General features: G+C 39.6%; 1 protein-coding gene across 2 annotated transcripts; it reads left to right on the top strand.

Annotated features, from left to right (window-relative positions):
• The first annotated feature begins 68 nt into the window (after positions 1-68).
• SLC39A9 (solute carrier family 39 member 9) lies at positions 69-27,397 on the top strand. Of its 2 annotated transcripts, XM_037395108.1 has the most exons (8): positions 69-287; positions 574-691; positions 5,849-5,957; positions 15,354-15,545; positions 18,045-18,113; positions 19,235-19,320; positions 21,147-21,281; positions 23,003-27,397. In XM_037395108.1, the coding sequence occupies exons 2-8, from the start codon at positions 596-598 to the stop codon at positions 23,231-23,233; spliced, it is 918 nt and encodes a 305-aa protein (XP_037251005.1). In that variant the 5' UTR covers positions 69-287; positions 574-595; the 3' UTR covers positions 23,234-27,397. The 2 variants fall into 2 exon arrangements, with proteins under 2 accessions (XP_037251005.1, XP_037251004.1); XM_037395107.1 differs by having other exon boundaries at positions 69-691.

The raw sequence follows: 27,397 nt of genomic DNA, 5'->3' as shown, positions 1-27,397 counted from the left end.
TCGGGCAAGCGTGCAGGGGCCACGCGAGCGAGGGCGGGGGCAGCGCGCCCCGGAAGGGGAAGCGCTGGGCTGTGGAGGTGCCACTTGGCCTCCGAGGCAGCGGTGGGGGCAGGCGGGTGAGGGGGGGTGCGCACCGGTCCTGCAGGTTCCCTGCGCCTTCTCCCCGCGGCCGCGGCCCGCTTCAGGCTGCCTCTCCACGAGGAGCCGCCTCGGCACCCGCTGCGTCCCTCCGCCTCTCCCTGGGGGCAGTGGGGTGCGGGGGAAGGGGGAAGGTCCCGCTGCCTGAGGTGAGGGCTGGGCCGCCCCCTCCCCTTAGCCGCGCAGGTGTCTCCCTACCTGTGCCCCTGGCCGCGCTGGTGCTCCCTGCCCGCACCCTGCAGCGCTCCGGGGCGGCGCCGGCGGGATAGCGGCTGCCGCACGCCGGGCCCGGAGGGGCCGCCGCTGGGGGCCGAGCCGGCCGGAGCCACCGGGCAAGAGAGACATGGCTGAAAGCCTTTCCTGGGAGCTCGGTGTCTGCACGGGTTAAGGCGTGCGGGGCGAGGTGGAAAAGTTGCTGTTGAATTTCACTTTAAGGGACCGGACAGAAAGCAGCGAAATGGATGACTTCCGTTCCATCTGCCTGCTGTCTCTGGCCATGCTGGTCGCCTGCTATGTGGCAGGAATTATCCCCTTGGCAGTTAATTTTTCCGAGGTAAGACAGCGTCGCCAAACTACTCGCTGGTTGCTAAGGGAGAAACTAGGTGGAGAGAGCTACCAGGAGGAGTTAGTGTCCTCCCCTTGCAAGTAAGGCAATGATGTTGGCGTGACGATGTAACTTTTGAAAGATCTTTAAAGGAGTTGCAAATGCGGTATTAATTTTCATTCAAAATAACAGTGTAAAACTATGCTTGTTCTGCAGTGCGTATAAAAGTCATTTAAATGAGCCAGATTGAGCCTAGTATCTGCTACAGGTGAAGCAAAGTCTCAGCATGTAGGGGAAAGAAATGATAGGAGCTGGTCATGGTTATTTTAGACGCTTATGTCAGAAACTACTGAAGCCTGAGATTAACTGTTATTATGTGACTGTTGGCTACTCAAATTAGGGCTTTTGAAACTAATTCTGAGAAGGTTCCCAGGAAACTTTGTTTTGGTTCACAGTTCGGTTCACAGTTCAGTTCACAGCTTGTGCTGCTGAAAATTAAACCTTAGCCCTTTGATTGCAATGCAACTTCAAGTTATGTTACTACCTCATGTAGCGCCAAGTATTTTGGAAAAATATCTTGGGTGTTTAAGGTATTAAGAGAGAGGGAGTCTTCCATATATTGAATGAATTTCCAAGCAGTACAAGAGTTCAGAGGTAAATGTTTTTGGGTGTGGTGTTTCTAAGAAATAATTAAGGTGGTTGTTACAGTCTTTGGAAGTTTCCTAATGTTCTCTGATATCCAAGGGTTTTTTCTTTCTAAATGATGATTATTCCTTAGAGGTGTGGTGTAGTGAGTTTAATTTTCTAAGGTAGCAAGAGCTCCGTTATGAAAGGTTTCCTGTTTCTACTGGGAGCAGTGCTGCTTTTGAAAGGGAAGTGCTGGAAGAGAGATGTGACTTGTTCTTTCATTAAGTCTCAGATAGTTGCACCTGTGCTTTGGTCCCATTATTACAAGGAGGCTTTGGGAGTGATGAAGCAAAGTCTGTTTTGGGTAACAGTACAGTTCAGCTAAATGAACTGAAACCTCACAATATATTCTGAAGTCTTTACATAAACATTAGCATAGTTCTGTTTTGCAAGTGCTTTGTCTGATGCTTTGATAGACCTTCCTTATATGTCTTCAGTGCTGTTGCTTCCACTGTCTCACTCTTCAAAACTCACTTTTGCCCTGAAAACTAAAAATGATTTTCTTGCAGGTTTTCTGAGGACACTGCGTAGCATGCTAATACGGTCTTTTTTTATTTAATTTTGCATTTCCTTATATATGTGTGTGATAGTCACCTGTTGTCTCTGACTTTATATTCAGTGTTGTTTGAAGGCAGAGTTCTTGGTCTGTGTTTATGGGTTTTATGTTATTTGTAAGTTATATAGTACATAATTAAAATTAATAGATACTCAACAATATAAATTACATAGTTGAATCAGTGGGCTCTAAACCTTTTGGGGCTCCCAACAGCTACAGATCTGTTGTGGATCCAAAAGAGCACTCTGCTCTGTATGTATTAGCCTTTTGTGTGTGCAGTGTTCTACCAACAGCATGCACATGTGCAATCCAGTTTATTATGATATCTTAAACTCTCAGAATTACTTGACTCAAGTTTTACACTTGATTTAAACTGGATACTTTTAAGTATCTGCGTGCTATGCTTAAAGAGGAGCAGAATCTTTGCAAATTATGTGTAAATAGCTAATCCTGGAAGTGTTTGATTAGAAGTTAAAATTGTTTTGTTTGAAATGATTGCCTAGGGCTCTGCAACAAGGACAATTTCAAACTGAAATGACTGTCTGGACTGTGCATTATATGGTTTGCAGAAAGTTTTGCAGATGGCCTTAGGAAAAATGCCTTCTCCCACTGGCTACTTATGGTTAAGCAGAAAACAAAAATGAATGCTTTACATAATATACCCCAGATGCCAGAGAACAATAAAATTATTCATTATTGTTAATACATTCCTTCAGATGATTTTTTTGTCATGAAACCTATTGGTTGTGTTCCAATTTCATGCTAGTTTCTATTCTTTTAATTAGATGTGGATATTCTTTAAAGTCTAAAAATCCAGAAAAGCCAGGTGTGGCTAAACATAGGTGGTAAAAAGGTACAGACATACCCTTTCAGCTTAATTCTAACTTACTGATAGTACTAATAGTACTCTGTTGTGCTAACTTTGGGCTGGAAACAACACTATACCAGTTTGTGAGGCTACCTCTTAAGTTGTAGTCTAAATGCAACAAATATAAAAAAAAACGTGTTCTAGCAGTTTTAATGTTTTGCTTGCGTAACAGGCGCAGGCACTGTTGACTGGACTGGGACTGCTTGCTGCTGGAAGTAGGTGTGAGTTTTTGTGGATCCAACTAAGAGTTTCGATGCCATGCCATTTAAGTCCAACACTGAGCAGTGGAACAGCTTACTAACTGAGAAATTCAAGATTTTTCCTGTGCGTTTTTTAGCACTATTTCCTGTGTTGCTGTTGTTTTTAACAAGAGACACACAATTGTTTTTGTAACTGAAATGGTTTGATTTCTTGGGTAAAACTAATGACTTCTGCCTGTCTGGGTAGGCTGCAGTTACTAGATCACTGTGTTCACTGTGTTTAAGTATTTTGTACTGAAAAGGAGGTGGAGACTTCTCTTGAAATAGTAACTTTTTAGTGTGTATTATTTTATGGATCTCTAAAATTCACAGATGCCCAAATAAAAGCAAGCAGAACAGTATTACTTCTGACAGTCTTCCCTGTGTTTATAGATGTATGTAAAAGAGGTGACAGTGCTGCAGTATAGATCTTGTTTTTCCTTGTAAGATACTGAATTTTTGCAAAACAGCATTATGAACCATGGGTGTTGAAGATTATCTTTTCATGTAGATTGCCACTGTGTAACAATTTGCCAAGTATAATTGTCACATATGCCAGTATGCAGTGCATGTTTGTGGAAATTTTACAGGTGTTAATCTCTTGCATATTACTGTTTGTATTTTCCCCAGTAATGCTGTATTGTTCCCTTATGGTCACATCTGGCTTGCTTTCAGAAAGTTGGGTTTGCATCTCTCTAGATGTTCTGTGTGAGCATTGCCTATTTCGGTGAGACTGAACAACTTCTGTCATTACAGTGCATGAAGGAGAACAGATGGCATAATAAGGATATGCAACAAGTGGTTTCCTGTTAGTCAAACACTGAGCTCTGTCTCCAGGTGCTCAGTAGCTAATGTTAATATTTTGGTAGCACCCAGACATCTCATTGTGCATGGAAGATGATGATGGTTCTGCCATAAAATGTGTGCTACGCAGTTGTTGGGAGGATCTAAACTCCTGTGGTTGCTCCATGTGGTATGGTAACAGAAATAATGAGACACAGCCTCTGCAAGTTGTTGTATTTTAGTATTAGATGTTTATATAATTGGATTTTCAGTACATGGCTTTGACTTTAGCCTGTCAATGTAGTAGTCACAAGGAAGCAAAAAGTAATAATAAACTGTTCTTGCATTGGTAAAACATAATTTAGTCAGTTTGGGAGGAGTGATATCTCTCTAAGCTTTTTGCCCAAGACTAGACTATAACTAGGAGGGTAATGCTTACTAATAGTAGCAAGTACTTACAAACACTTTGTGTGGTTTGTTGTAATCTTGGAGAAGTTCTTGCTGGAATATGAAAAATTAAATTCTTTTTCTTTACTATAAAAACATGAAGTTCATGTATTTATGCTAGAGTTTAATTGCAAATTTGCAATACTGATGTAACAACTCTAGTTTAAAACCTGTCTTTGCAGAGGAGAAAGGGGATTGCCATGGTCTGTAATTACATGGAGAGTGGAATATTGTTTCATATTGCCCTAAATGCCTTTACAGACTTTAATGCCTTTTAAAATCCTACTGGAAGGCTTAGGAATGGTTGTAAATGCAGAACAGTATTATTCTTTTTATGCATCTTCTAATCAGATTAAAAAAAAGACTGACATGAATGTGTATTTTCACCATTATCAGTTTGGTTCAGTTCCCTCATTCAAACTATCATTTGAGTAAGCCTTTTTAAATAATTTATTATAATTCTGGATTTGGAACTATTTTGGGGATTCAGTCCCTTCTGCCCTATTTCATAGCTACCTGATATTCTGCAAGTGCTGTGATACTGCAGTTCTAAAACTTCACCTGGCACATTATTATTTTTTTTTAATACATGGAACACAAATCAAGTATTTCAAGTAGAAGAAAAAGTATCTTTCTCTTAAATTACTTTTAGCTACAGTTTTATGTTTTTAAAGAAAGTGTTCTTCAGTGATACCCTATTAAATAGAAACCCATTAAAGTATGGCAGTTCTTAGAACAACCTTCTGCACAAGAGTGGCTGTTTGACTGAGAGACTGAAATACAGTTCATCTGTCATGTAACAGTCTTGTAACAGCTTAACTTCATTTCTTCTGTGTCTCTAAACCTGTAGGTGAAACTAGAGCTCATGCTGCTCTTTCCTCTACAATCTTCCTTCTCTCATTCTGTAGTCCTAAAACTTTGCTTAGCCTTTTCTGTTACACAAATATAGCTGACTTAACAGTTTACACTCTTCCTTGACCAATGTATTTGTATCTGTAGATGTGTTTTTCTTTCTTGTATTTTCTTTTATTATTTCGATTGTTTATTTTGGGGAATGGAAAATTTATCCTGTGTGGTGCTACACCTAGCAGAGATTTTAGGGAACTTGCATGTTTAATTATCATTTCTAGTAAGAAAGATGTGTTTGAAAACAAACATAGAATGGAGATAAACTGTAGCGCTGCAAACATGCTTCAAAATTCAGGCACTTTCAGTTTTTCTTTGTCTCTCCAGGCCTTGCAGTTTGAGGCCCTGGATGATGAATTAGACTCCAATAATCATTAGTGCCAAATTTAGCGATTCTTGCTGTTTTCAAGTATGTTACATTTCATTTCTTGTCTGATGTTAACAGTCACATAGGTCATCTTTTAATTTTATTTCCTGCTTCAGTTGATTGCATCAGGTGCTGGGTATGTTCACTTTTCAGAAAGTTAATTGTTATAAATATAGGGACTATACAACTGGGGCTCTTTAAAAATCGGCAAAAGGTTTTGTGGATCATTCTCCTTTCCCCTTCCCTCCTGTCTGTTAATAAGGGAGAGTAAAGAAAGCATTTTTACTAATACTTGTTTTGTACTTTCTTGCAGGAGAGATTAAAGTTGGTGACTGTTCTGGGTGCTGGGCTGCTGTGTGGAACTGCCTTGGCTGTCATTGTACCAGAAGGAGTACATGCACTTTATGAAGACATTTTGGAGGGTAAGAACTAAACCCAGATGGCCTTGTTCAAGATAACTTAGGTCATGGTGTTATGATATACTGGGGCTTGCTTCTAGGGATTTTAAAATGAGAATGGTGGAAAGGTTTCACAGCAGCCTGACACAAAGCCTGCGTAGTCACAAAAGCACCATAGGCCATGATGTTGCAAGTTTATGGTGATTTAACAGAGGGATGTGGTCAGGCTGTGCATGGATGACTCTTGCTGAGCGATCCAGTCATTTGCGGGTCCAGGTACTGTACTGTTTATGGAACTACAGCCTTTTATGCCAGGTCATGTCTAGCATTCCTTATTCTGGGGAGAGTTAAAGTTTAACTTTCACTGGCACTTCAAAGGGGGTTAGGGATACCTTTGGTGGAGAATGATATTATGGACTGTTTGCTGTTGCTCTTTGTAGTTTAGATTGCTTTTTGTTAAAGTGATTGCAGGGAGTGTTTTATAGATGTATATGTACTTGCCCTGATAAGAATTTCTTCCTTTAAAACAGAAGAGTGTTTTGGAGTTAAGTTATCTTAATATACTGGCTGAAAATTACGGTTATATAGGGCTAATTCCCAGAGTAGGAAGCATTTCTTGCTTGGGTGGTACTGTCCATCACATGTAGATATCTGTGCGTGGCTCCAAATTTAAGCATCAGATTCTAGTCTCCCATCAGCAGTCTTCAAAACTTCATAACCTCTAACAAATAGCTCAAAGCTAACAGCGATTTTGTCTTGTGCTCCACACTCGCATCCCTCCATCTTATGCCCCAAAGTCTTAGTAAACTTCAATTTGAGTTTATGACATTATTTCAAGTATTCAGGGCTCGTTATCTCTATTTGGAGTGCACTTTAAATCTTGCTTTAGCTTGGAGTCTTGTGCTATTACATTACTATTATGTTACTATTGTGTGTATAAGCTTTTTCCTGTATGCTGATTCAGAAATTTGTCTGAAGGTAAACAGCAACAACTTAGCGGTAACAGGAGAAAGGACTATAAAGTTGAGGCTGTAGAGAGCTTTGTAAGTGTCTGATGAACTGCTGTTGCTAATCTGGTATTAAGATATAATTGTAATACTCTGCTTTTTGTGTACTACAATTTTTTCTTGTTTTGACACATCTAAATTTCTTTCTAGTTCTGTTTTTTTAATTGATCCTCATTTAGTTTCCACTAAATAAATGTTTCTGCTTAGATTTAAACTAAACTGAAGATAATATATAGAATCATCCGTTATCAAGAAGTGAAAGAACCTCTGATTATGCTTTTATACTGTACTGTAATTTATGCACTCTGATGTAGGATGTCTCTAATGAGCTGTAGTTGTGGATTTGCTCTCAATTCAATTTTAATTCCAAGTAGATTACATTTTTCTTGTAATGGTATGGCTAACAGTAAGTACAATTGCTATAAATGTTTGGGTGGTTTGGGTTTTTTTTTTTTTCACTAAATGGGGTATACTGTTCATGTATAAAATCTACAGCCTGCTGTTTAGAGCTGTGTGCTCTGTAACAAAGCTTAGTATGTGCAGGAAAAAAGTCCCTTCCCATTACTGCAGTGGTAGTGTCAGAAGTATTTATAGAGGAGAAAAGAATTGGTTCTGTGTAGGAATTAAAACTCGGTTCCAAACTCACAGTATCATGTCTAAAGCCAGTCTATCTATAAAGATATTTATTTTATTGTTAGTATTGCAAAGAGGCAATATTCATAGGTGGTATTAAAAATATTTTTTGTATTTAAATCTGTATTTTTCTTACAATAGTAGGATATTCAAAGTTAAGCTTAAAATTATGAGAATTTTAACAGCTTTCAGTGCATTTTGTTTTTTTAAATCCATCCATTTACATAATTAAACCTACAAAGGCACCTAAGGAAATGTCGAGATACATTCCTACAACTGGAAAAAAAATCAGGGGACTTTGTTTTCCCAGTTCCAAGTGTAATTTAACTCTGGGACTGGTTGCTTGTTATCAAAACAGGTGTTTGTGATTGATACAAAAGTCATTTACTATAACTTCTGTATTTTCCCACAGGCCACAGAATAAATAACTTCTAATTTTTGACCTTGTAGGCTGAGAGCAAATAGCATATCATGATTACTACTTGGTCGTAAACAATGTATGTGTGTAGTGAAACCTTGGTTTGAGTATAACCAGCAAATAAAATCCCTTTGGCAGCTTCAGTCCTTTAACTGATGAGACTGCATAACCGTTGTCAGAAAGATTGCCCTGAATTACCCACTATGTTTTGTCACTTGAGATGATCAGAAGTTAACCTTTTAATATAGATGCAACAATCTTTTGTGGTCTGAAGTTATTTTATTGATCAGTGTTGCTCAGCAGATACATTTGTGAAATCTTTCAAGGGCTACCGAGCCTATTCTGATGTGCTATGTCTGTAGTCATGGCATTGTGAGAACATTTTGTACTGTGGGATGGATGTACAGTTGTCTCATCCAAGATGTATGAATACTCCAGCAAGAAGATTGATGACTTCCTGGAGTAAGTCAAGATTTTGCTGTTAATGTCTAGAACTTCTGAAGAGTAGTTGCCAACCAAGAGTCCCCAAAATGACAAAAGTTTTACTTCTGTCACTTAAGCAACAGATGTTGGGAAAGCCCTCATGTATGCTGTGCTCCATTCTGTTGCCATTATTTATTTGTGGTTTTTTTAGTAAATTGTTAAAGAAGCTTCTCCACCCTAGGTATCCTGTAGCAGAGTCTCGGGCTTTAATAAGGTAATTTGAGTGGCACAGCAGTAGAAACAGCTCAGGCTGGGTGCCTCTGCAGAAGGACCCTGAACAAGGAAATTCCTGGGCAGTTATACCCCTTACAGTCTGAGTTTCCCATTCCTCATGTGACACACTGGACTAATATATAATTATATCAACATCTGGGGTCTTCCAGTTGGTTCTTCATTGGGTCTCTTTGTTGTCTCTGGGCGGTCCATTTTTTTCTCTTTCCTCTGAGGTTGTGGTTTCTGCAGATGGTTGTAGCTTCCATATTTTCCAGCTCAAACCAACTCTTGAGGCCCTCTTTTATGGGATTAGGTAAAAGTTCAACACATCTGGGTCAAAGTTCCCAGCTTGCAGCCTAAGGCTTCAGCAAATTTAGCTACTGATGCTAAGCAATTAACTCCAGACAATTTCAGTCCAATGTTCCTTAAGTGTTGTCCTTTTGATTCTCTTAAGCATTCCTGCTAACACATCGAACAGAGTTCTCAAAGTCACTTCAAGGCACACTAATGTTCTTCGTGATTTTATAATAAGTGTAACGAGGTTAAACTTAATCGCTACTGGGTGCAATATGTGATTGTAAATCCCTGTTGTGGCTGGTGACCATTCCAGGACGGTTTTCCACCAATGATGTTCTCCATCCTTTTTCACTTTTTTGAGTATACAGTGTACTACTTTTGTATTGTGGTTGGCAGTAATTAGTTTTTTGGCCATTATTCTGTGTACATTTTAACAATTAATACAAATCATCATGTTGTTTCTTTACCAATGTAAGATTCATTCCCATGGGGGTGGGCAATAAATCTTGAATTAATATATATAATTGTAACAATTGATGTGATGGGAGCTGAATAATTGAAATTGTACCCCATACTTATAGTGAAGTTGCAGACACAAATAATTGAATGATATCTGGCATCAACAGTAATGCTATTTGCTAATATAAAATTACAGAGTTCTCATACTAACACATCCTTTCCCAGTATATACAACTACCTTTTCAGGGCGTTCATTGGGATGTACCTCAGTGGCAAACATTTTGTTCAACGTCTTAAGCTCTGATGGTGTTACTCTTACAAATAAATCCTTGTTGTTCCTGTACAACGCATGTGTTAACATCTACAGTTGCCCATTTGTTTCCATTTCGTGGGGCCCTCAGTCTGTCTTCTAATGGAGAGAGTATAGATCCATTGTGATTTAATCCTAATGCAATGATTGGCCATATGGTGCATACTGAAGCATTGTGTATTGTTAAAACAAAACCTGTGGCCTTGTTGTTGATGGGATCAGAAGTAAAACTGACTAAATACCACCAGGATTGGATTATTTTTTTAATTCGGTTGCATTTTCCCAGATCGCCTTTTGAATTTCAGTGGGTAAGATGCCCTCTTCACTTTCTCTTGTAATTGTTGCTACTATAGATTGCATCCACAGTTGAGCTTGGATACAGCTAGAGAAACATTATTTTGGACTGTACCAAATACATCTGCAGTTACCTGATAGTACCTTTCATTAACTTTTTTCCGATTGAGACAGTATATCAGGTGCGATTGATTAGTCCCCAATGCTAGTGAGAATTGCAGTGTGTGTTCAATTTGTTTATATCATGTGTTGTTGTGCTTCGTTTACTCAAAAGTACTTCAGCATCTATACTATTTAAGGCTTTCGAACTTGTCCCCAAGATACCAGTCACATCTTCATTCACGTTTGTTTTGGAGAGGTGAGGGTTTGCCTCTGTAACCATCCTGCATAGGATGCGCTTAGGAATGGTAAACGGGTTTGATTGTAGAGATACTAGTTTGCATCAGTAGTTCTAATCTTTTAAGAGACCATGATGGATTAAATAACACTCATTGGTGGCCTGTATTTGATCACATACAGTCTAATTTTAGAAATTTGTGCAATCAACTCGTCTTTTATTTGTGGAGTTGAAATTGGGGCTGATCCTGTCATGGTGAGCTGAGGGATGGCTGTCAGCACTGGGATGATACTTTCACAAGTTGCGTTAACCTTTTCTGTAAGGCTGTGTGACACTGTCAGACAGCAGCTGTTGCTATTGGTACAATGAAATGTGCAACATCTGCTATTAACATTTCTGAAGACTAAATCATAAACTTTATCTGACTTACAACAAGACTTTTCTCAGAGTTCTGTGTAATCAAGGAAAGTTACCTTCCCTTTGGTTCTGTGAAAAAGTTAGAGGAGACCCTGTGAACCCTTGGGGGAGACATGTCCATGTCAGCTGTTGTCCTTTCCATGTAAAGCTGATTAAGGGCTGACTACTTTCACTGAGTGGGATGCTAAAGAAAGTGGCAGTTAGATCAGTTTTGCCCAACGACGTATTTGTGAAAGTACTGTGAAAGGGCCAGTACTGGGTGAGGAGCCACTACATGTTGATTAATTGCCTGCAAATCTTGTACAAAACCGTATTCTGGATCACCATTTTCATTGAACTTTTTCTTTTCTACAGGAAGTGTGGGAGTATTATATAGCAAAATACTTCTAAAATCTCTTGGGCCGGATATCGGTCTGTCTGCTTTTGTAGGGGAATAGGGTACTGTTTTGTGGCTGGTAGAGCTCTTCCCTTTGTTTTGACAATTACAGGTTGAGCTGAGATTAGTAATCCAACATTGGTACCAGTTTTGCTCCGTAACTTCATGGGCATAGATTTTAACAGCTCTGGTATTCTTATTGCAGTGTTTGGGCATTTGGTAGTTACACTCATTCCTTCAGGCGATAAGTGTAATTCTACATCTAGGGCTTGTAAAAGATCTCTTCCTAGCAAACAGGCTGGAGATTCTTCTGCCAATACAAATCTTCCTTGTATGCTTTTGTTTCCTGTTGTTACTAATAGAGGCTTACTTAAACTCTTTCCCCCTCCTCTTGTGACTTTGTGTATTAGAATCTTGCCTTCAGTTTTAGATCCTTTTTGAGATAAAATTTAGAAGAGATCGTATAGCTCCCATATCCACTAAAAATTCAAATTCTCTGCCCTCTACCTACTGTAGGTCCTTGGTGATCTAGTTGAGTTTCCCACATAGCAAAAATTCTTAGTCCTTCTAGTTCCCCAAGGATTTCAAGGTTGCCTGCCTCCTGTCATTGTGAGTTACTTTCTCAGGTTAACTCTGCATTGGCAGTTCCCTTCTCTAGTGAGACCTCATGGCCAAAGGGGACATTCCTACTGTACGTGTCCTGAATCCCCACAGTAATAACACTCTCTTCCTTTGCTTTCTCTGTCCTTCTTTCTGTGTTGCCTGGCCTCAGCTCGAATCCTGGGCTTGGCCTTCCTATACCTTTCACTTTCAAGTTTGTTGCTAAAGCTGCTGCCAGTATATTAGCTTCTTGTTCTTTTGTTCTCTTTGTTTCTTTCACTTGCTCATGATTCTGTTTCTCCTCTTGCCCATGATGCACAAATCTTTACCATGAGGGTGGTGAGGCACTGGCACAAGTTGGCCAGTGAAGTTGTAGATGCCCCATCCCTGTAAGTGTTCAGGCCAAATTGGATGGGGCTTCAAGTAACATGGTCTAGTGGAAGGTGTCCCTGCCTATGGCAAGGTGGTTGGAACTAGATGACCTTTAAAGCTCCCTTCCAACCCAAACTGTTCTATGAAATACAGCCACACTTAAAATTTTCCTGTAAAGCTTCCCCTTGCTAGCCTGGCATACATTCTTTGAAATATTTCTGTATGTCGGGCTGTTCAATCCACAAAAACACTGATGGCTAGCATGTTGTTAAAATTCTGTGGGTTCATTCCCCCATAATGTTAAAATTGCAACAAAGCTGCTTGAAGCCATCCCTAATAATCACTGGGGTGTTTGTCTAGGTGCTTTCTGCATTTCTTGCACAATTGTCCAATTTACTCCTAACTCATCACATGCCCTGATGGCTTGTGCTAAATTCCAGAGTGTTGTTTGGCATGCGATTCTATCTTCTGCATTATTATAATCCCAGTTTGGATTATTCACCAGCCAGGGATTTCTCTGTCCTCTGTCTTGTGGTGCTAGTTCTGCATCCTTATTAATTATTTTATCTTGTTCATCTGGCTGGAACAATTCCCTCAGAAGTATCTGGGTGTCCCCCCAGCTTGGGTTATATCCAGTGCATTCATTACAAAAAACCTGAGCGTATCTCTTGGTCTCTTCCCCTGATCTCAGCATTTTACTTATCCATAAAGCTAAACTGCTGGTGTTAGTAAACGCATGTAACGGTGGCAGAGGGGGGTTGCCTCCACCTCCCTGCAGTAATGTGGCAGGATTAGGCAAAACACTAGAAATCTTAGGGTAGAGTCCAGCTGCTGGTAAAGCAGAGGTAGGAGGTGAAGAAAGAGAGCAAGTGACGGATTGATTGGTTGGCATATAAAGTGGGGTGGACTTTTGGGGGGCATTGGAATCTGCGAAAGCAAGCATTACCTTCAGCTATGTCTCGTCCCTCCTGTGCCATCAGACTGGATGTTTCTGCTCCCAAGCCCAATTATCCCACACAGTATCGCAAAAAGGCTAATTTCTGCTGGTCAGAAGTCCCTTAGAGTGGCCACCATTGTGCTGGACTACCAGCTTTTGTTGCGAATGGCCAGTCTTCCTGACATAACATAACTGCATGTTTTTTTGTCAAGCTGACTGTACCAACAATCTTTTTCCAATTTTCCAGTACCTCAGTTAAGAGCATCCCCTTCTCTATGCTAGGAGTGTTTTCCCATTGTTTTCAATTAATAAGAGGGACTCGGACTCCCTTCTGTGTGTGCCTTTTGCTGATGGGGCTGCATGCCTGTAAGCAAACTGCAGCAGGGGAGGGACTTGAACCCACTGCAATAGTTTCACCAAATCTGTTCAGGGAATTTTAACACTCACCTTTCAATGCCTCCTGCTCCAGACATCCCAGGCAAACTCATTTGCTGCTGGCTGTTGGGTGTCTGGAGATGAGAGGATCAGACACTGGAGGGCTAGGGTCCCGTCTGGGGTGACAGAATTGGAAGTAGGTTTACTATGTCTGTTCTCCCACTGAAAACATTTGAGTAATACCTACTGTGTGTAAACTGCCTTGCCTGCTGTGGAAGTACAACTGTTTGTAATAACAAGTATGCCAAGGAGCCTCTTCTGCATCAACAAAAGAGCTTTCTAGCCCGGTGTCTTGTCTCTGCCAGAGGCTGTAAAGGGAAATAAATAATAATAAAAAAATTATATAGATGAGTCTGATGAGGACAGAGTCTGAAACCAAGAGGTCAGATGTTTACTGTGCTCTGTATAGTAGCTAGGAACTTAATTCAAAATTCCCTGTTCGTGATCTTTGCTTGTACCTTTTTAACAGTTTATTTCTGCATGCTGTTGGTGAAGGAAGGTTTGGACATGATTCTTTGCTTACCAGCTGGAAACAATACCTAGAATTTTGATTTAAAAAAAACAACTTTATTAAATCTTTCACATAAATGTATTGGCCAAAGATTGGCCTTAGTACTGAAAATCCTCTGTACTTCTGGATGTTATTTGCCCTATGTGTCAGATGGGATTGCAGAAGCAGTAATTTCCTGTGGTCATGAACAAGGTTGGACGATCTCACAGATCTGTTTCAGGAGTCATTAGGCCAAAGACTACTGGAAATGTTAAATGCATGTGCTAAAAAAAACTTCTTTCTTTTTAAGCCTGTGTAAATTCAGAGTGAGACTGATGTAAATTTCTTTTGAAATTGGGAGGAATTTTGTGTGTGGTATTTGCTTGTGATACAGATTACACATGCTGGGCAAATGGCAAGCTGTAAAACTTTAATGTTACAGTTATATTGCATCTCTGCTTTCTAGAAGTCATTGTAGGTAGAGACTTTTGTTGCTGTTACTAACCTATGAAATACTTGAAGATGTTTGTAAATTATGATCTGTGCACTAAATAAATGATTTTATACCATGGAAACTTAATTAAACAGTTGTCCAGTCATAATCTTTCCCCTTCTTAGATTTTTGGTCTTTGGAGCTTACCTCATTTCAGGGTAGCTCAGTAAGATAAAGTAGATGTCTTTGAGGGGGGCTGGGGGTGCAGCATGCAATTAATTCTTGTGTAGGGAAAGGAAACAACCACACAACATTCAACCCCAGGGCCTGGACTTTGGGTTTCTAGGATGGTACTGACATCTGTAGGATAGTGTGCTGACTTAACTGTTTTTCCTGTCCATATTAATGGAGTGTATCAATGCTAACTTGTTTATAACTAGAGACTGATGCTTTGAGATAAAAAGTTAATCTTTGTAAAGATTGCATTAGATCTCTTAGTGGATGGAACCTGTTTTATCTCCTCATCCTGTATTTTCTCACTTAAACAAAGATGATGACTGAAGTGCTTGACAGCATATCTGAATACTGACAAAACTGACAACTTCAGTTAGAAAAAGGAATTATTCAGCATTTTTTGTCAATCAATTTGTATTTTAAATTCAGCATTTAAACACAATAGCCTGGCTTATTAAGTATTAATGCTTTCATTGCTTCTCCACACCACAGCTTTTCTGGCACGCTGGAGAGGCCAGCCAGACAAATGTGTGCTTCCCTAAGAAAATGGTCTAAGACCTTAAATGAGGATTTTTGTCCAAGAGAGCATGAGGAACTCTTCTGGTAAAGGAGGAGAAAAGTGACCATGCCATGTTTAGTCCCCTGTCTCCTAATCTGTTTGCTTGCCTGCTGCAGGGAAGCATCACCCGGCGAGTGAGATGCAGCGTGTGATTGAGTCTGAGAAGGTAGCAGAAATCCCAGTTGCACATGAGTATGGCCATGATCATTCCAGATTGCATGCCTACATTGGTGTATCCCTTGTCCTCGGTTTTGTCTTCATGCTGTTGGTGGATCAGATAGGCAGCTCTCATGTGCACTCTACAGATGGTAAGTAAAGATTCACTTCAATTAGACTTACTAGTTAGTCTTAATTTTATAGCAAAAAATAGCAATTTTTTTAAATGCTACTGGGATTTAATTTGACCAGTCATGTCCGGAGTTACAGTAGGTGCTTTACAAACATAAAGCAAGGCCTGTGTGAAATGCTTGTGCTGGAAAGCTATCCTGGAATTAGGCTTAATCTGAGAGCTTGTTTTGCTAACATGAAATAACTGTATGAGCACATGGGGTGTGGGGGTTGAGGGTGACTTGACACTTGAGTTACTGTCTTTTTTACAGTATCACACATAGGGGATTTCTTTGGCTTTCGAAAAAGCTTCAGGTTAGTCTTATCTTTGTTTTTCCTGCTTAATTGTCATACATGTAGGTAAAAATTGCAAAGAACGAAAGTGTCTTAACTAAGACTGCAGAAATGACTAGATGTAAGCTCTGGCCCTTTACTGTAACTGAACGCCTGGATTCCCATGCTAGTTTAGAACCTCACTTACTTCAAAACACTTCCTGCGTAGACCAAAGATTTTGCAACTTCTTTGCAAGACTATAAAAATGCCTACAGTTACCTTTGTTTCCTACCTGTGGCTTCATGCTCAAGCTGTAGCTTGAAATGCACCAAAGGTGTTTTGTTGTCTGGAAAGGTATCTTAGTGCCTTTGGCTGCTCGTTTTCTCCCACATAATTTCATCTGGTAGAGTTTGGCCCTCAAAAATTAAGGAATTGATCTTGAAGGAAAAGTAAAACATGCAAAAAGGAGAGGGGCTATGTTTTGGTTGGATCCTTGGCAGTTTACAGTGCAGCTATGCAAATGCTTGGATGGAATTGGTGTGGTGGGATAAGTAAGCCAGTGCAGGAGCAGTCACCTTTCTGTTGCTGGGGAAGTGTAAAGGGAGCCACAGCCATGGCTAGCTGATTTTCAGAGCTTAAAGGGAACAGCGGCAGTGAGGGTGATGAGGGGACGCAGGTGAGCAACTGCCAGGAGAATTCTTGGTTCCTAGGGGTTATGATCTTTTCCTAGATCTCTGATCAGAGCAAATACCAGGGAAAAATAGACTATGGTCTATTATGGTGTTAGAGTTACTATGAAATGGAATATTAAGGAAAAGTTTTTATCTAGTCTGTACCTCTGTCACATGAAATGTAGTAGTGTTTTTGTAATGTTATTTAAAACTACCAAAGAAAAAACCATTTTTCTCATTTGAACCAGCGTCTGGTAGTTTTAGTATCTCCCAAATGGCTAGATTTTACTTTGTCTAAACTAGAAAAATACTGTAGGCCATAACAGAGATGTGAAATCAAATGGGACTCTCTTTGGGTGTGTTTAGTTCTGGTAAATCCAAAACAAATCTAAAGGAAATGTTCTTTGTGATTATCTCCTGTTTGATGTGAGTACACTATTGCAGTCATCCAAATGCAGCTTGGGCAATTAATTGTTCAAATAGGCTTCCCTTGATTCAGAAGATCAATCAGACAAGAGAGAATACATTAGATTTTAGCCAGCTCGCTTTCCTGATCTGACTTGCTGGGCAACTTGCTGGGTGCCTGGGCATGAAAAGAGAGACTGGAGGGTGGGGGGACAGGCAGGAGGAAAGGAACAGGACTGGACTTTTAATTTTGGTGGCAGTGCAGACTTACTAAAATAGCTGTGTAATTGTGCTTGCAGTCAGCTCACTGACCACTTAGACCACTAGAATAATCAAATAATGGCTGTTCAGCTATGTGGAATTAAACAGTTGAGTTACAAGATGTTTCTGTACTTGTGTAGGACTTACCTGCCCTGTTCGCTGTTCATTGCAGTGATTTTTTATAACAGTTTCACTGCTGATTGTGTGATCCACCACGCTGTAGTGGTGGATATTGCCCTGTTGTGTCATGTTGTGAGCTATCCTGTAATGTCCTCAGAGGAGGAGCAGTCATACAATTGCAGTTGAAACAGGGATCTTAAGCAGTGCTGGCTGTGTTTCTTCTCTGTGGTGTGTAACGTTGGAGGGAGATCTTTGCAACTGCTGCCATGAAGGTAGAATTTATTGCTTACTAGGAACTGCCAGAGAATCAGTGCGAAAGAGCCTGCCCCAGACTGTCACCTGAGGGAAAATGCCGACATTGGGCTATGTGGGGATAATCATCCTGACTCTTGGAGCACCTCTGGATTCTGGGCATGCAAAACTAGCTTTTCTTCCCCTTGGTAGCACAGAACTTTAACGTTTGGTTCAGGGGGTTAAGAAAAACAACTGCTTCTGCCTATATCAATGATTCTGTAAATTGCAAAGAGGTGTCTATGATTCTGTTCACTTGATTTTTGGAAGAACTTGGTGATTTGAAGGCGTTGGGTATCAGACTGCAGAGAATCTAGTGCAGAAATACAGAAGGTGCTAGTTTTAAATGTAACTGTGTAAGCACCTGCTAGAGAGGTGTAGTGATACTTAGAGTGTTTCTTCCAGCATAATTACTGTATTTTTTCTCTTTATCCAAATTTTTCTAATGACTGTTTCAGATCCAGAAGCTGCAAGATCAGGCAACTCCAAAATCACCACAACACTGGGACTAGTAGTCCATGCTGCAGGTAACATGGGACTTACTGTTAGCACTTGACAAGGACTTGCATTGCTGTATGGCTCATCTTCAGATGTGCTAGAAACACTGGAGTTTTGTTTCTGAAAGTGGCTTTTTACAAAAAAACAGGCCAGGGAGAACTAAGGGTCTTCCCAAAAACTTACTGGGGAAAACATACTCCAGTGCTCAGAATGTTCCATGGAGTTTTATTTGGGTACAGTATTTTCACTACTTTTCCCCACCCCATCTGAAAAATTGTGTGACGCTCCCTCTCTGCTTCTTCAGTTCCTTTGCTGGCTGTTTTAGCTGCTAAATTTCAATGCATGTTAACACATTTGATAAGTGGTATGAAACACCTTTGGGTTTGCTCGGCAGATGACCTGTGCGTTTTTAAAAAATTAAGTTTAAGAAAAATAATATACTGTGGGGAAAAAGGATATTATAGGCTGGAATGCTAAGATTTGACTGAAATGTATTTGGGCTGACTTGCAAGGACTGAAAAAGTTGTGCATGTGTTGCAGTCAACCTGTGTTCATGTTGTAATTCTTCACTGTACATGTGTAGTGTAAATATGATGCTTTTAAATCTCTCCTGCTGAAGGTTGTCAGAGTCATGAGATCAAAAATATTTCGTCACTAAAAGTGGCTATATATTAATGATTAACATATCTGTTTACTTTTTCATTTAGACAGTATATTTATGTTAAATGGTAAAAAAGTATTTACAGTAGTATTCATGTTAGAAAATTCATTTAAAGGATAATAATTAAAAATCTTTTAATGCTTAGAATCTAAACCAGATTTCTTATTTTAGACAAGACGACACTTCTACAGAAGACTAAAATAATTAAACTTGTTACCTGGTTCTAATTTGTCAGAAAGTGTCAATACTGAATAGATTCTCAGTATGGTTTGGGGAGAAATATGAGACAGCTCCTGTTGAGGGTTTGTCTCATGTCCTGAAATGACTGTGGCTTAATAAACAAATTTGTGCTGGGTTGGTATTGTTGATGGCACTTTTTAGTAACAGGACTTCTCAAATCAGCATGTTTTCGGCTGTCAGCTGTTGAGGGGGTGGGAAAGCTGAAACTGGTGTGGAAGAATGATCCAGGAATTTGTGCTCCTGTTTCAGCTGATGGTGTTGCATTGGGTGCAGCAGCTTCTACTTCTCAGACTAGTGTCCAGTTGATAGTGTTTGTTGCCATTATGTTGCACAAGGTAAGTCGTCATACAGAAAATTCATGCTTTTTTCTTTAAAAGACCTCAAGCATACGGAAAGTAATAAAGATCTTAAGTTTCCGTAGTGATGTAATATGGAAATGTGAAACACCATTGAAATGAACAGGTTGGTAGTACATGTTCAAGGACCACTGGCATGATGTATGACAGAATAGCAAATGATGGATGCTAAATCAGAGTAGGGTACAAATGAGAGAGAGAATTCTCACTCTGTCCTGCCTGCCTTGGTTGCAATGGTTGGGAAAGTTCTCCCAAAAGTAGAGAGAGAAGAATAGCTCAAGATGAAATGTGGCAGCTTCACACTGACTTTTTCTGAAGCTGTGTTTTTTAAAAAAAAAAAAAAAAAATAAATTAAACGTAAACCCTCAAAATTCTTACTGCTTTAAGAGATGTATTCAGAGAAGTTCTAGAGGGTGAAGCACGAAGGTACATGCAGTGTGTTCAAGGAGGAAAAGCAGTTTTTATGTTTATTACAACAGTTTTTTGTTTCTGTGATGTTAAGAAAATGGGAAGGGTATTTGTTACAAAGGGTTTTAGTGTTTAAAGGATTGGTCTTTTGAAACAACTTAATGTCAGTGTACTAAATTACAGCTGGTTACCTGTTACTGTAGTAGCTTCAACATCAGTCATATGCCATTTCTGCAGGAAAAACTTAAACGCTTTTCTGATGGTAACAGGCAAAAAAAGGCTTTTGAAGTTGGGAAGATCTTTTTTGTCTTCGATATTTGTGCAAAGGTATCTATTAGCTATATAGGTTCTAAGCGTATGTGTGCAGATGCATAATTGACTTACAGTAGCACGCGCATATATTACAGTAGTTAGTCATGCACTCATCCAAAATATTGTTTGCATAGTTCACAATGTTAGGAAATCCCAATCTAGTGTGTCTTTTCTTCACTGTTGATACAAGAAATTGTGGTTTACATAACCCTCTTCAAATGTTAGTGGCAATGTCAGTGTTGCGTCTTGCTGTGAAGCTTAGTTTATGGCTATTGCCAAGTGAAACTTGCTTTTATTATTCTTAATGTTCAAAATTAAATTATTTCTGAAATTCTGCAATTTTAGAAGAGGACAATTCTCCTATAACAGATTATCAAGATTATCGTGGTTTTCTTCTAGGTTAAAAAAAAAGATTCTGTGTATAAAAAATGCTCAATATATTTTAGCTTGTTTTATCTCCAAAATGTCAGGGTGGACTGCTGTTGTCTTTGTGAGTGAAAATAGAGTAAATTCTGTGAGTAGCAGGACAGCTATGGCTTGTGGATAAGAAACTAGATGCTAGCAGAAGGAGAAGAAGGGAGTATTTGTTTGCTTCCCAGTGGGAACAGAAATGAAACTGAATGATGTACTAATCAAAAGAACTCTTAAGTCTTAGTTCATGTGGAGGCTGACAGTTACCTTTGGGAATTTTTCCTGGTCTGTGTTAATTGTAGAATTTTTCTGCTGTACATAAAGAAACTGTCCATCGAAGAATGTGTAGTATTATCAGAACAAAAAAAGAAATTACCTGTTAATTGAGATGTAGACATTATAGCAATGATTCATCAGAATGAACATTTCATATTTATAATGACTGCTCAAATATGTGTACTCTGATGGCCAGAACATGAGTTTCCATTAGGTACTGTTAAGGTAGGGCAATCTGCAGAATTCTGTTAATTTGAGTTAACTGAACATACTAGTACTCTCCCTGAATTTCTTCCAATCCAGTGCATTTCAATGTAGTAAGTTGTATTTCAACTTTATCTCAGATTTCAGGGGATTTTAGAAGGTATTGAATTACCAGCAAATATTATTTTTTGCAGGCACCAGCTGCCTTTGGCCTGGTTTCCTTCCTGATGCATGCTGGGCTGGAACGGAATCGAATTAGGAAACACTTGCTCGTCTTTGCGTTAGCAGCACCTGTTATGTCAATGGTGACATACTTAGGGCTAAGCAAGGTAGGTCTAAGATTTTGTTCTGCCTGAAATGTAGCTTAGTGGTGGAGTTTGGGGAAAGGAATATCATACAAGTGTCATAGAACATAATTCCAAACGGCTTCAAAAATTTAGCAGAATGGAGATTAAAAAAAGTGGATAAAAGGTAGCAATACAAATGTGTGAAACAAAAAAATAACCCATGCTTACCATCAGAACCAGTGATACAACTCTGTAATTTTGTGTAGCTTTTTTTTTTAGACGGCTGTTTTCTCTTTTCTCCTTTCTGCTGCTCCCTGCTGAGAACAATTTACTGATATACCAGCTTTTATCTGATGACTAGATAACTAAGCAATTTTCAGTGTTGCTGCATGCAACACTTTAATATGTGGGTAGAAAATAATCTTTGTTTGTTTCCCCCACCATCCCAGCATTGGTCCTATATGTTCAAAGTCTTTTTCATGCTGTGTCAGAAGCTGAATCCTCAGCTAGAACGGCCTTTTTGCCTCTCATACTCCTTAAAGCATAGTCTTCTCTTGGCTCCATTCAACAAATGGCCTCTGAAATGAGTCATGGCACATGAGTTTATAAACTGTCCAAATTCAATGTTTCTTGCTTCTCATAGCATTTCCTATGACACTCCTGTATTGCTGACTGCAGTGGGCTGTGCTGGTGCAAAGAATCTAATGTGATCTTGTGAGGCTGAAGGCATGAGAGGAAAGATAAAGTAAATCATTTGGGCTAATTCCTTTACCTGCTGGAAAGGAGTTATATTTAATATTGCAGTACAGGAGACAGCAGAAAGGGTTGAGTTTGTAAACAGAAATGAGTGCTGTTAGAGCATTCTTTTGATGTAGGCTCACTAAGAGTTGGTTTTGCATTTTGCACTTCAAAAAGAACAGAGAATTGATAAGGCATAAGGGCTGTCACAGTGGTTTTGTAGTGCCAGAGCAGAAGATGTATCTCCGCTCTTTGCAAAAATAACCTGCGAGTATACCAGAGAACTAACATCACACTTGAGCTGGAAATTGTTCAAAAAGGATTTTGAAACCAATGAGTGGGTTTCAATTTCATTGTGTTTACTGATTTGTAGCATGATCTTAATCCTCCTATGAATGTGACAGGGTGCTCAGTTTTCATCCAGAAGATGCGTTTCTTTATGACGTTTGCATGGAAATTCTGGGAAAGGTTTGGGTGTTTACTTGCACATACAAATCAAGTGTTGAATGAATCATGATTTGGAACTTAAATTTAGCAAATCTCGTTCTGACCAGCAGGGGACCAGGTATTTAAAGGCTAACATCTTATTTGAACTCTGTTTACAAAAAGGGAAAAAGTCAGTCTTGAGTGTTCTACCTAAAATTTCTGGCCTTGTAATCTGAACTTTATTTTTTCAAAGCACATTCTGTCATTTTGATGTTTTTTGTGTTGCTATGAGATGCACAAACAAGGTGCTTTTGCATGGGCTGACTTCTTTCTTCTGTAAGGGTTCCTGGAAGTCTGAAGTGAACTAACTAGGATGAGAGGTGTTTTTCTGCCCCCCACATCAGCTTTAGAATGCCAGTTGCTACACATAAGGTGCAAGACACAAAACAACACATTAAAGCATTGTCATTGTGAGAGAATGAGAGTTGACAGAAATCCTACTGTCTGGACACTTAGGGATTTTTTTTATTACTGATTGAAGAACTTCTGCTTATCCTTATTTTTTGCTTTTTCAATTTTTATTTTTTTTTCTATTTCAGAGCAGCAAAGAAGCCCTTTCAGAAGTCAATGCCACCGGAGTTGCTATGCTGTTTTCTGCTGGGACTTTTCTTTATGTTGCCACAGTTCATGTCCTCCCAGAAGTAGGAGGAATTGCTCATAGCCACAAACCTGAATCAACTGGAGGAAAAGGACTCAGTCGTCTGGAGGTTGCAGCCCTAGTATTAGGATGCCTTATTCCTCTAGTTTTGTCCATTGGACACCATCACTAAATGCTCAGATTTCAGAGTTATCCTCGATTTGATGTGAGCAGTAAATGTTGGCTGCTCAGTTTATCATTATCTCTTACCCATCATCCATCCCATCCACTTTATGGAGTTCAGAGGGAACCTTGATTGCAAAATGAGGAATACCAGGATGGTTTTTAGTGTAGCAAAACGTACTTTGGCAGCCGGATGTAAATTCTATGTAACTTTTCTGAAGACATTTGCTATTTTAATTGTTACTTCTGGCCCTATTCTCAGGGAAGATGGAATTTGGAGTTTAAGAAGAGTGAGCAGGGAAGAACATAACGACTGGTCATGAAATTGCAAACACCAAAGTATCCTGCAATTCAGCTTTCACAGCTGAGAGCAAAACTGAAGGATGGCTGCCTTGCGAGAGGTTGAAGACTTATTAATGAAGAAGGGGGCTCTCCCCCATCAGTTCTGTGTTGTCCTGATGATGTGACTGATCCTTGTAGTGTTTGTCGCTAGTTGTGTTGCAAAAATGGGCTACACTTGGAACTCTGGACAACACTGCTATTGTCACAGAAGTATCGCTGATAGGAAAGAAGTTATGTAGACAGAAGTGTAGGATTAGAGTAGGAAATCAGCTGGTTAAGAAAGTGCAAATGAATTTTGCACTGTGTTCCATTATTTAAGACAAAGGATAGAAGCAAGGAGAATAGCATTTTGGCTGTTTATGCAATTGTTAATAAATTTTAAAATGGCAATATTTCTTGGAAGATGGTCTTCTGCCAAGTCAGTAAAGTGTAGGCACCAAAAATGTTAGCAGGAATTCAGTATTGGGTACCGTGATTACACTGCTGCTACTGTTGAGAGAGGCACCCATAGTGTCCTTTGAAATCAAGCCGTTTGGGGCTCTGAGGAGTAGAAATCCGGTTGAGACAGCTGTTGGGGGACCAGAGAACATTACTAGTTCATTTTCAAAAGTCTGAACTACTGAATCCAGTTGGGAGTTGTGTGTGGAGGTTCCATTAAATAAAAGGTATTAAGGTTAACCAAACAAGATGTTTAGTTAAATATTTATGCTACAGATGGAGTACTGTGTTTCTAAAGAAATTCTGAACAAAAGACTCAAAAAAACCCAACCTGGTGGGTCCCAGTGAAGCTGTTGGGCATTTTGCTTTTCCTTTGGGAATTGGGCATTTGCCTCTTACTGAGAAGCATCAGTTTTGGTCAATCTGCTGGAGGACTTACTACTAACTGCTGATGCCTTTCACCGCAGAAGAGTGATAAAAGATCCCTCCCTTTTCTAGGCACAGCCTTCTCTTGTCAGGCATAATTTCTGTTATGCAAAATTATTACTATACTCTTAACTGTAGTGCATTGAAAAGTCAGGAATGCTTGATGTGCAGAGACTCAATACAAAATTCTTTCTTTAGGGGAAAACTTTTTAATGCTGTACCCTTTTTAAGCTATACTGTCTGCACTTTTTAAAGATAACATTGCCAAATATTTTTTTTTAATCAAGTGGATTTTCAAGGCTTGAAATACCTTAACTAAAGTGCTTCTTGCTTCCATTTGAATGAGTGTGTCTATTTTTCATGCCATATATTGCTTATACTACATAGGCCATTGTGCCTTTTAACTTCTTTACATTTTTGTAGTTCTGTTTGTCTGCAGTGTTTGTTCGGCAATGGGTATGGCCTGGCTCTTGGATAGTGATTGTGTTGTTGGCCTTGTAACAATACAGGTGTATCCCAGGATCGAGCCTAGTATGATCCCCAGAAGTGCTCATTTGTTTGTGTGTTTCATTACATATAATCAATGCAAAATTATTAGAAGTCATCTTTTTCCACAAGACAGTATTTTCAGGTAGAGTTAGCGTATCAGGCCTAAGCAAGCATTTTTCTTACATTAGGCCTTCGATAGTTAATTCTCTTCTGACGAGGCACTGCAAAATCAGATATGGATGAGATCCTCTCCTGCATGTTTTAAAGTCTTTTTTTTTTTTTTTTTTTACAACATACACATGCAACTAGTAAGTTACCTGTTTGAAAACTTCAGTGATACAGGTTGCCAACACCTGCGAAAAATACACGGGGAACACACCAGAGCTCCCAGTGCTCTTCCTGATTTCCCTCTACCTTCTTCCTTGATATTCTCACTGTTTTACTTTGCTTAATCTTTCTGTGTGACTGTTTCCAAAAGCTGAAGAGTTTGCAAGATCTGCAGCAGAAGCAGGAGACAGGTTAGTGCAGCACCAGATGCTTACATTTTATAAAACAGTAAGGTTTTTTCTTTAAACTGTGGTCTGTCACTTGCACTCCACGCCACTAGTTAGGCTGGCATCCTGACTGTGTTCCACTTGAGCCTCATCTTGTGTATAATAACAACAGTTTAGGGAGGTATGTAGGTAGGGTTCCATTTCGTGCCTTTTGTTCCAGCATTGGAGCATGTGGGTAGGACCTTCATATGTGGATCAGTGTGTATTGATGAAGATGTGGCAGACGGCCTAGTCACTGCTGACGTAACCTCTGGCATATTAAGGTAAGAGGTGTCACTTCTGAGAGGTCATCTTTTTTTTTTTTTCTCCTGTCCCTCAGATCATGTTTCCAGTTTCTGGGGCAGCCACCAGAAATAGTAATACTCAATGGTTCACGAGGCCAAGTTACAGCAGTAGGTGAGGGATTTTAAATGAAAACATTGGCAACTTAAAATTGGCACAAAAATTCTGGTAAGAGTACTTTTCATTTTGGCATTAGGTTAAGTGATAGGTTTTCTGTGATGGTGGGTGGGTTTTTTTCCCCTACCCATTTAGAACTAGCAACATCATTTTTTCCTTGGCTGCCTCTTAACTCTGTTGAACTTTTATTTCAACTTCTGTAGATGAAACTGCAGAGCTTTTCGTTATGCGACAAAGAGCATATAAAATATTAAATGGTCAAGCCTTTCCAAATTGTTAGTTCCACATGGTGGATTATTTTCTTGAAGCAGAGTTTTTTAATCAGTTAAATAAAATGGTCCATTTTATCATAGCCCCTTTTTTTACCTATCTCCCCATCTGTCACAGTAAATCAAAGCACTGCATGTAGTCAGGGCCATCTGGTATCATTTTCTACTCCTCAGGGGACCTTGGTGCAAACAGATTCCTCTTACTCTCTCTAGTAGCCATCTCTGCCTGTGTTTTCTACTGTGAGGTAGGTGGCAGCAGGTCTAGCAGGTAATGCTTTAACCAAGCGCCAGGCATGTCCCCCTGTCCTTCTGTATACCTCTAGGAAATCTATAATCTTCTCATCGGCTGTTTTTTCAGTTAATGATTTCTTAATGGGCAACAGGAGTTGGACTAAAGCTGTTTCTGTTGATCCTGGTGTGCCCAGGTACTTCCCCTGCTGTTATAATTCTTTTGCTGTTCCTTGTGTAAAGAAGGGAAATACTTGTTTTTCAGCGCTCCATGACAGATGCAGAAGCTGCACTGACATTCACTTCAGTGAGGATGGCAGAGCTGTCACAGCAAGTTAGGAATTTTTGATAGTTGAGGCATGTCAGATGGCTAGGTGTTAAACACAGAAACCTGCTGTTGACTTCAAAGAACTGTTTCCAGGTGGATTGTGTTAAAGGATAATGTTATCCAAGAGACCCAGGAAAAGTACTGAGTTTATTCAGGAACTAGTTCAGAGCCCTCAAGGAGCTTTTGACAGTAGCAGATGTGTCCCTGTGGTATCAGCTGTATGCAGAATGAAAGAGGTGCTGTGGAATAAGTGCTCCTCTTGCTCCCTTCCCGTTCTGTGCTGGGATTTGGGAAGAAGAGCAGGAAAGTGCATTCGTATTCTTTTGGGGATGGAAAGAGGAGAAGTGGTTGTGGTATAGTGGGGAAGTTTATGATGGATTTCAGATTCTTTATGATGAGGTTCAGATTACTGTTCACCTCAAACTTCTTTGAAAAATAAATTAAAAAAAATTTCTTACTGTCCTTTTATTACATTTCTTAGCAGCCCTGGCTTTCCAGGGAAAAACATTGCGTGGTCATTGCTGTTTACCTGACTCCAAGTATGGAACTGTAATTTTAATGTCTTTTTTCCAAACCATTTGTACACAAAATCATTCCATGAATGGCTGCCTTATAATTTTTCCACTTTAATTGTGAATGGTTAAAATAATGTTGCCGGTTTCAATTTGTTTTATTATATTAAATTTTTACTAGGTGCAGTG

This window comes from Falco rusticolus, chromosome 7 (assembly GCF_015220075.1).
Source record: "Falco rusticolus isolate bFalRus1 chromosome 7, bFalRus1.pri, whole genome shotgun sequence".
Lineage (NCBI taxonomy): Eukaryota > Metazoa > Chordata > Aves > Falconiformes > Falconidae > Falco > Falco rusticolus.
Note: the sequence above shows the minus strand (reverse complement) of the source record. Positions and strands in the feature narration are given on the sequence as shown.

What these genes read in the sequence shown, in the direction of transcription:
- SLC39A9 (XM_037395108.1), top strand. Translation starts at nt 596, where the DNA reads ATGGATGACTTCCGTTCCATCTGCCTGCTGTCTCTGGCCATGCTGGTC. An exon ending in TTATGAAGACATTTTGGAGG is followed by an intron (nt 5,958 to 15,353) that starts GTAAGAACTAAA and finishes TGCCTGCTGCAG; the next exon opens with GGAAGCATCACCCGGCGAGT. An exon ending in ACTAGTAGTCCATGCTGCAG is followed by an intron (nt 18,114 to 19,234) that starts GTAACATGGGAC and finishes CTCCTGTTTCAG; the next exon opens with CTGATGGTGTTGCATTGGGT.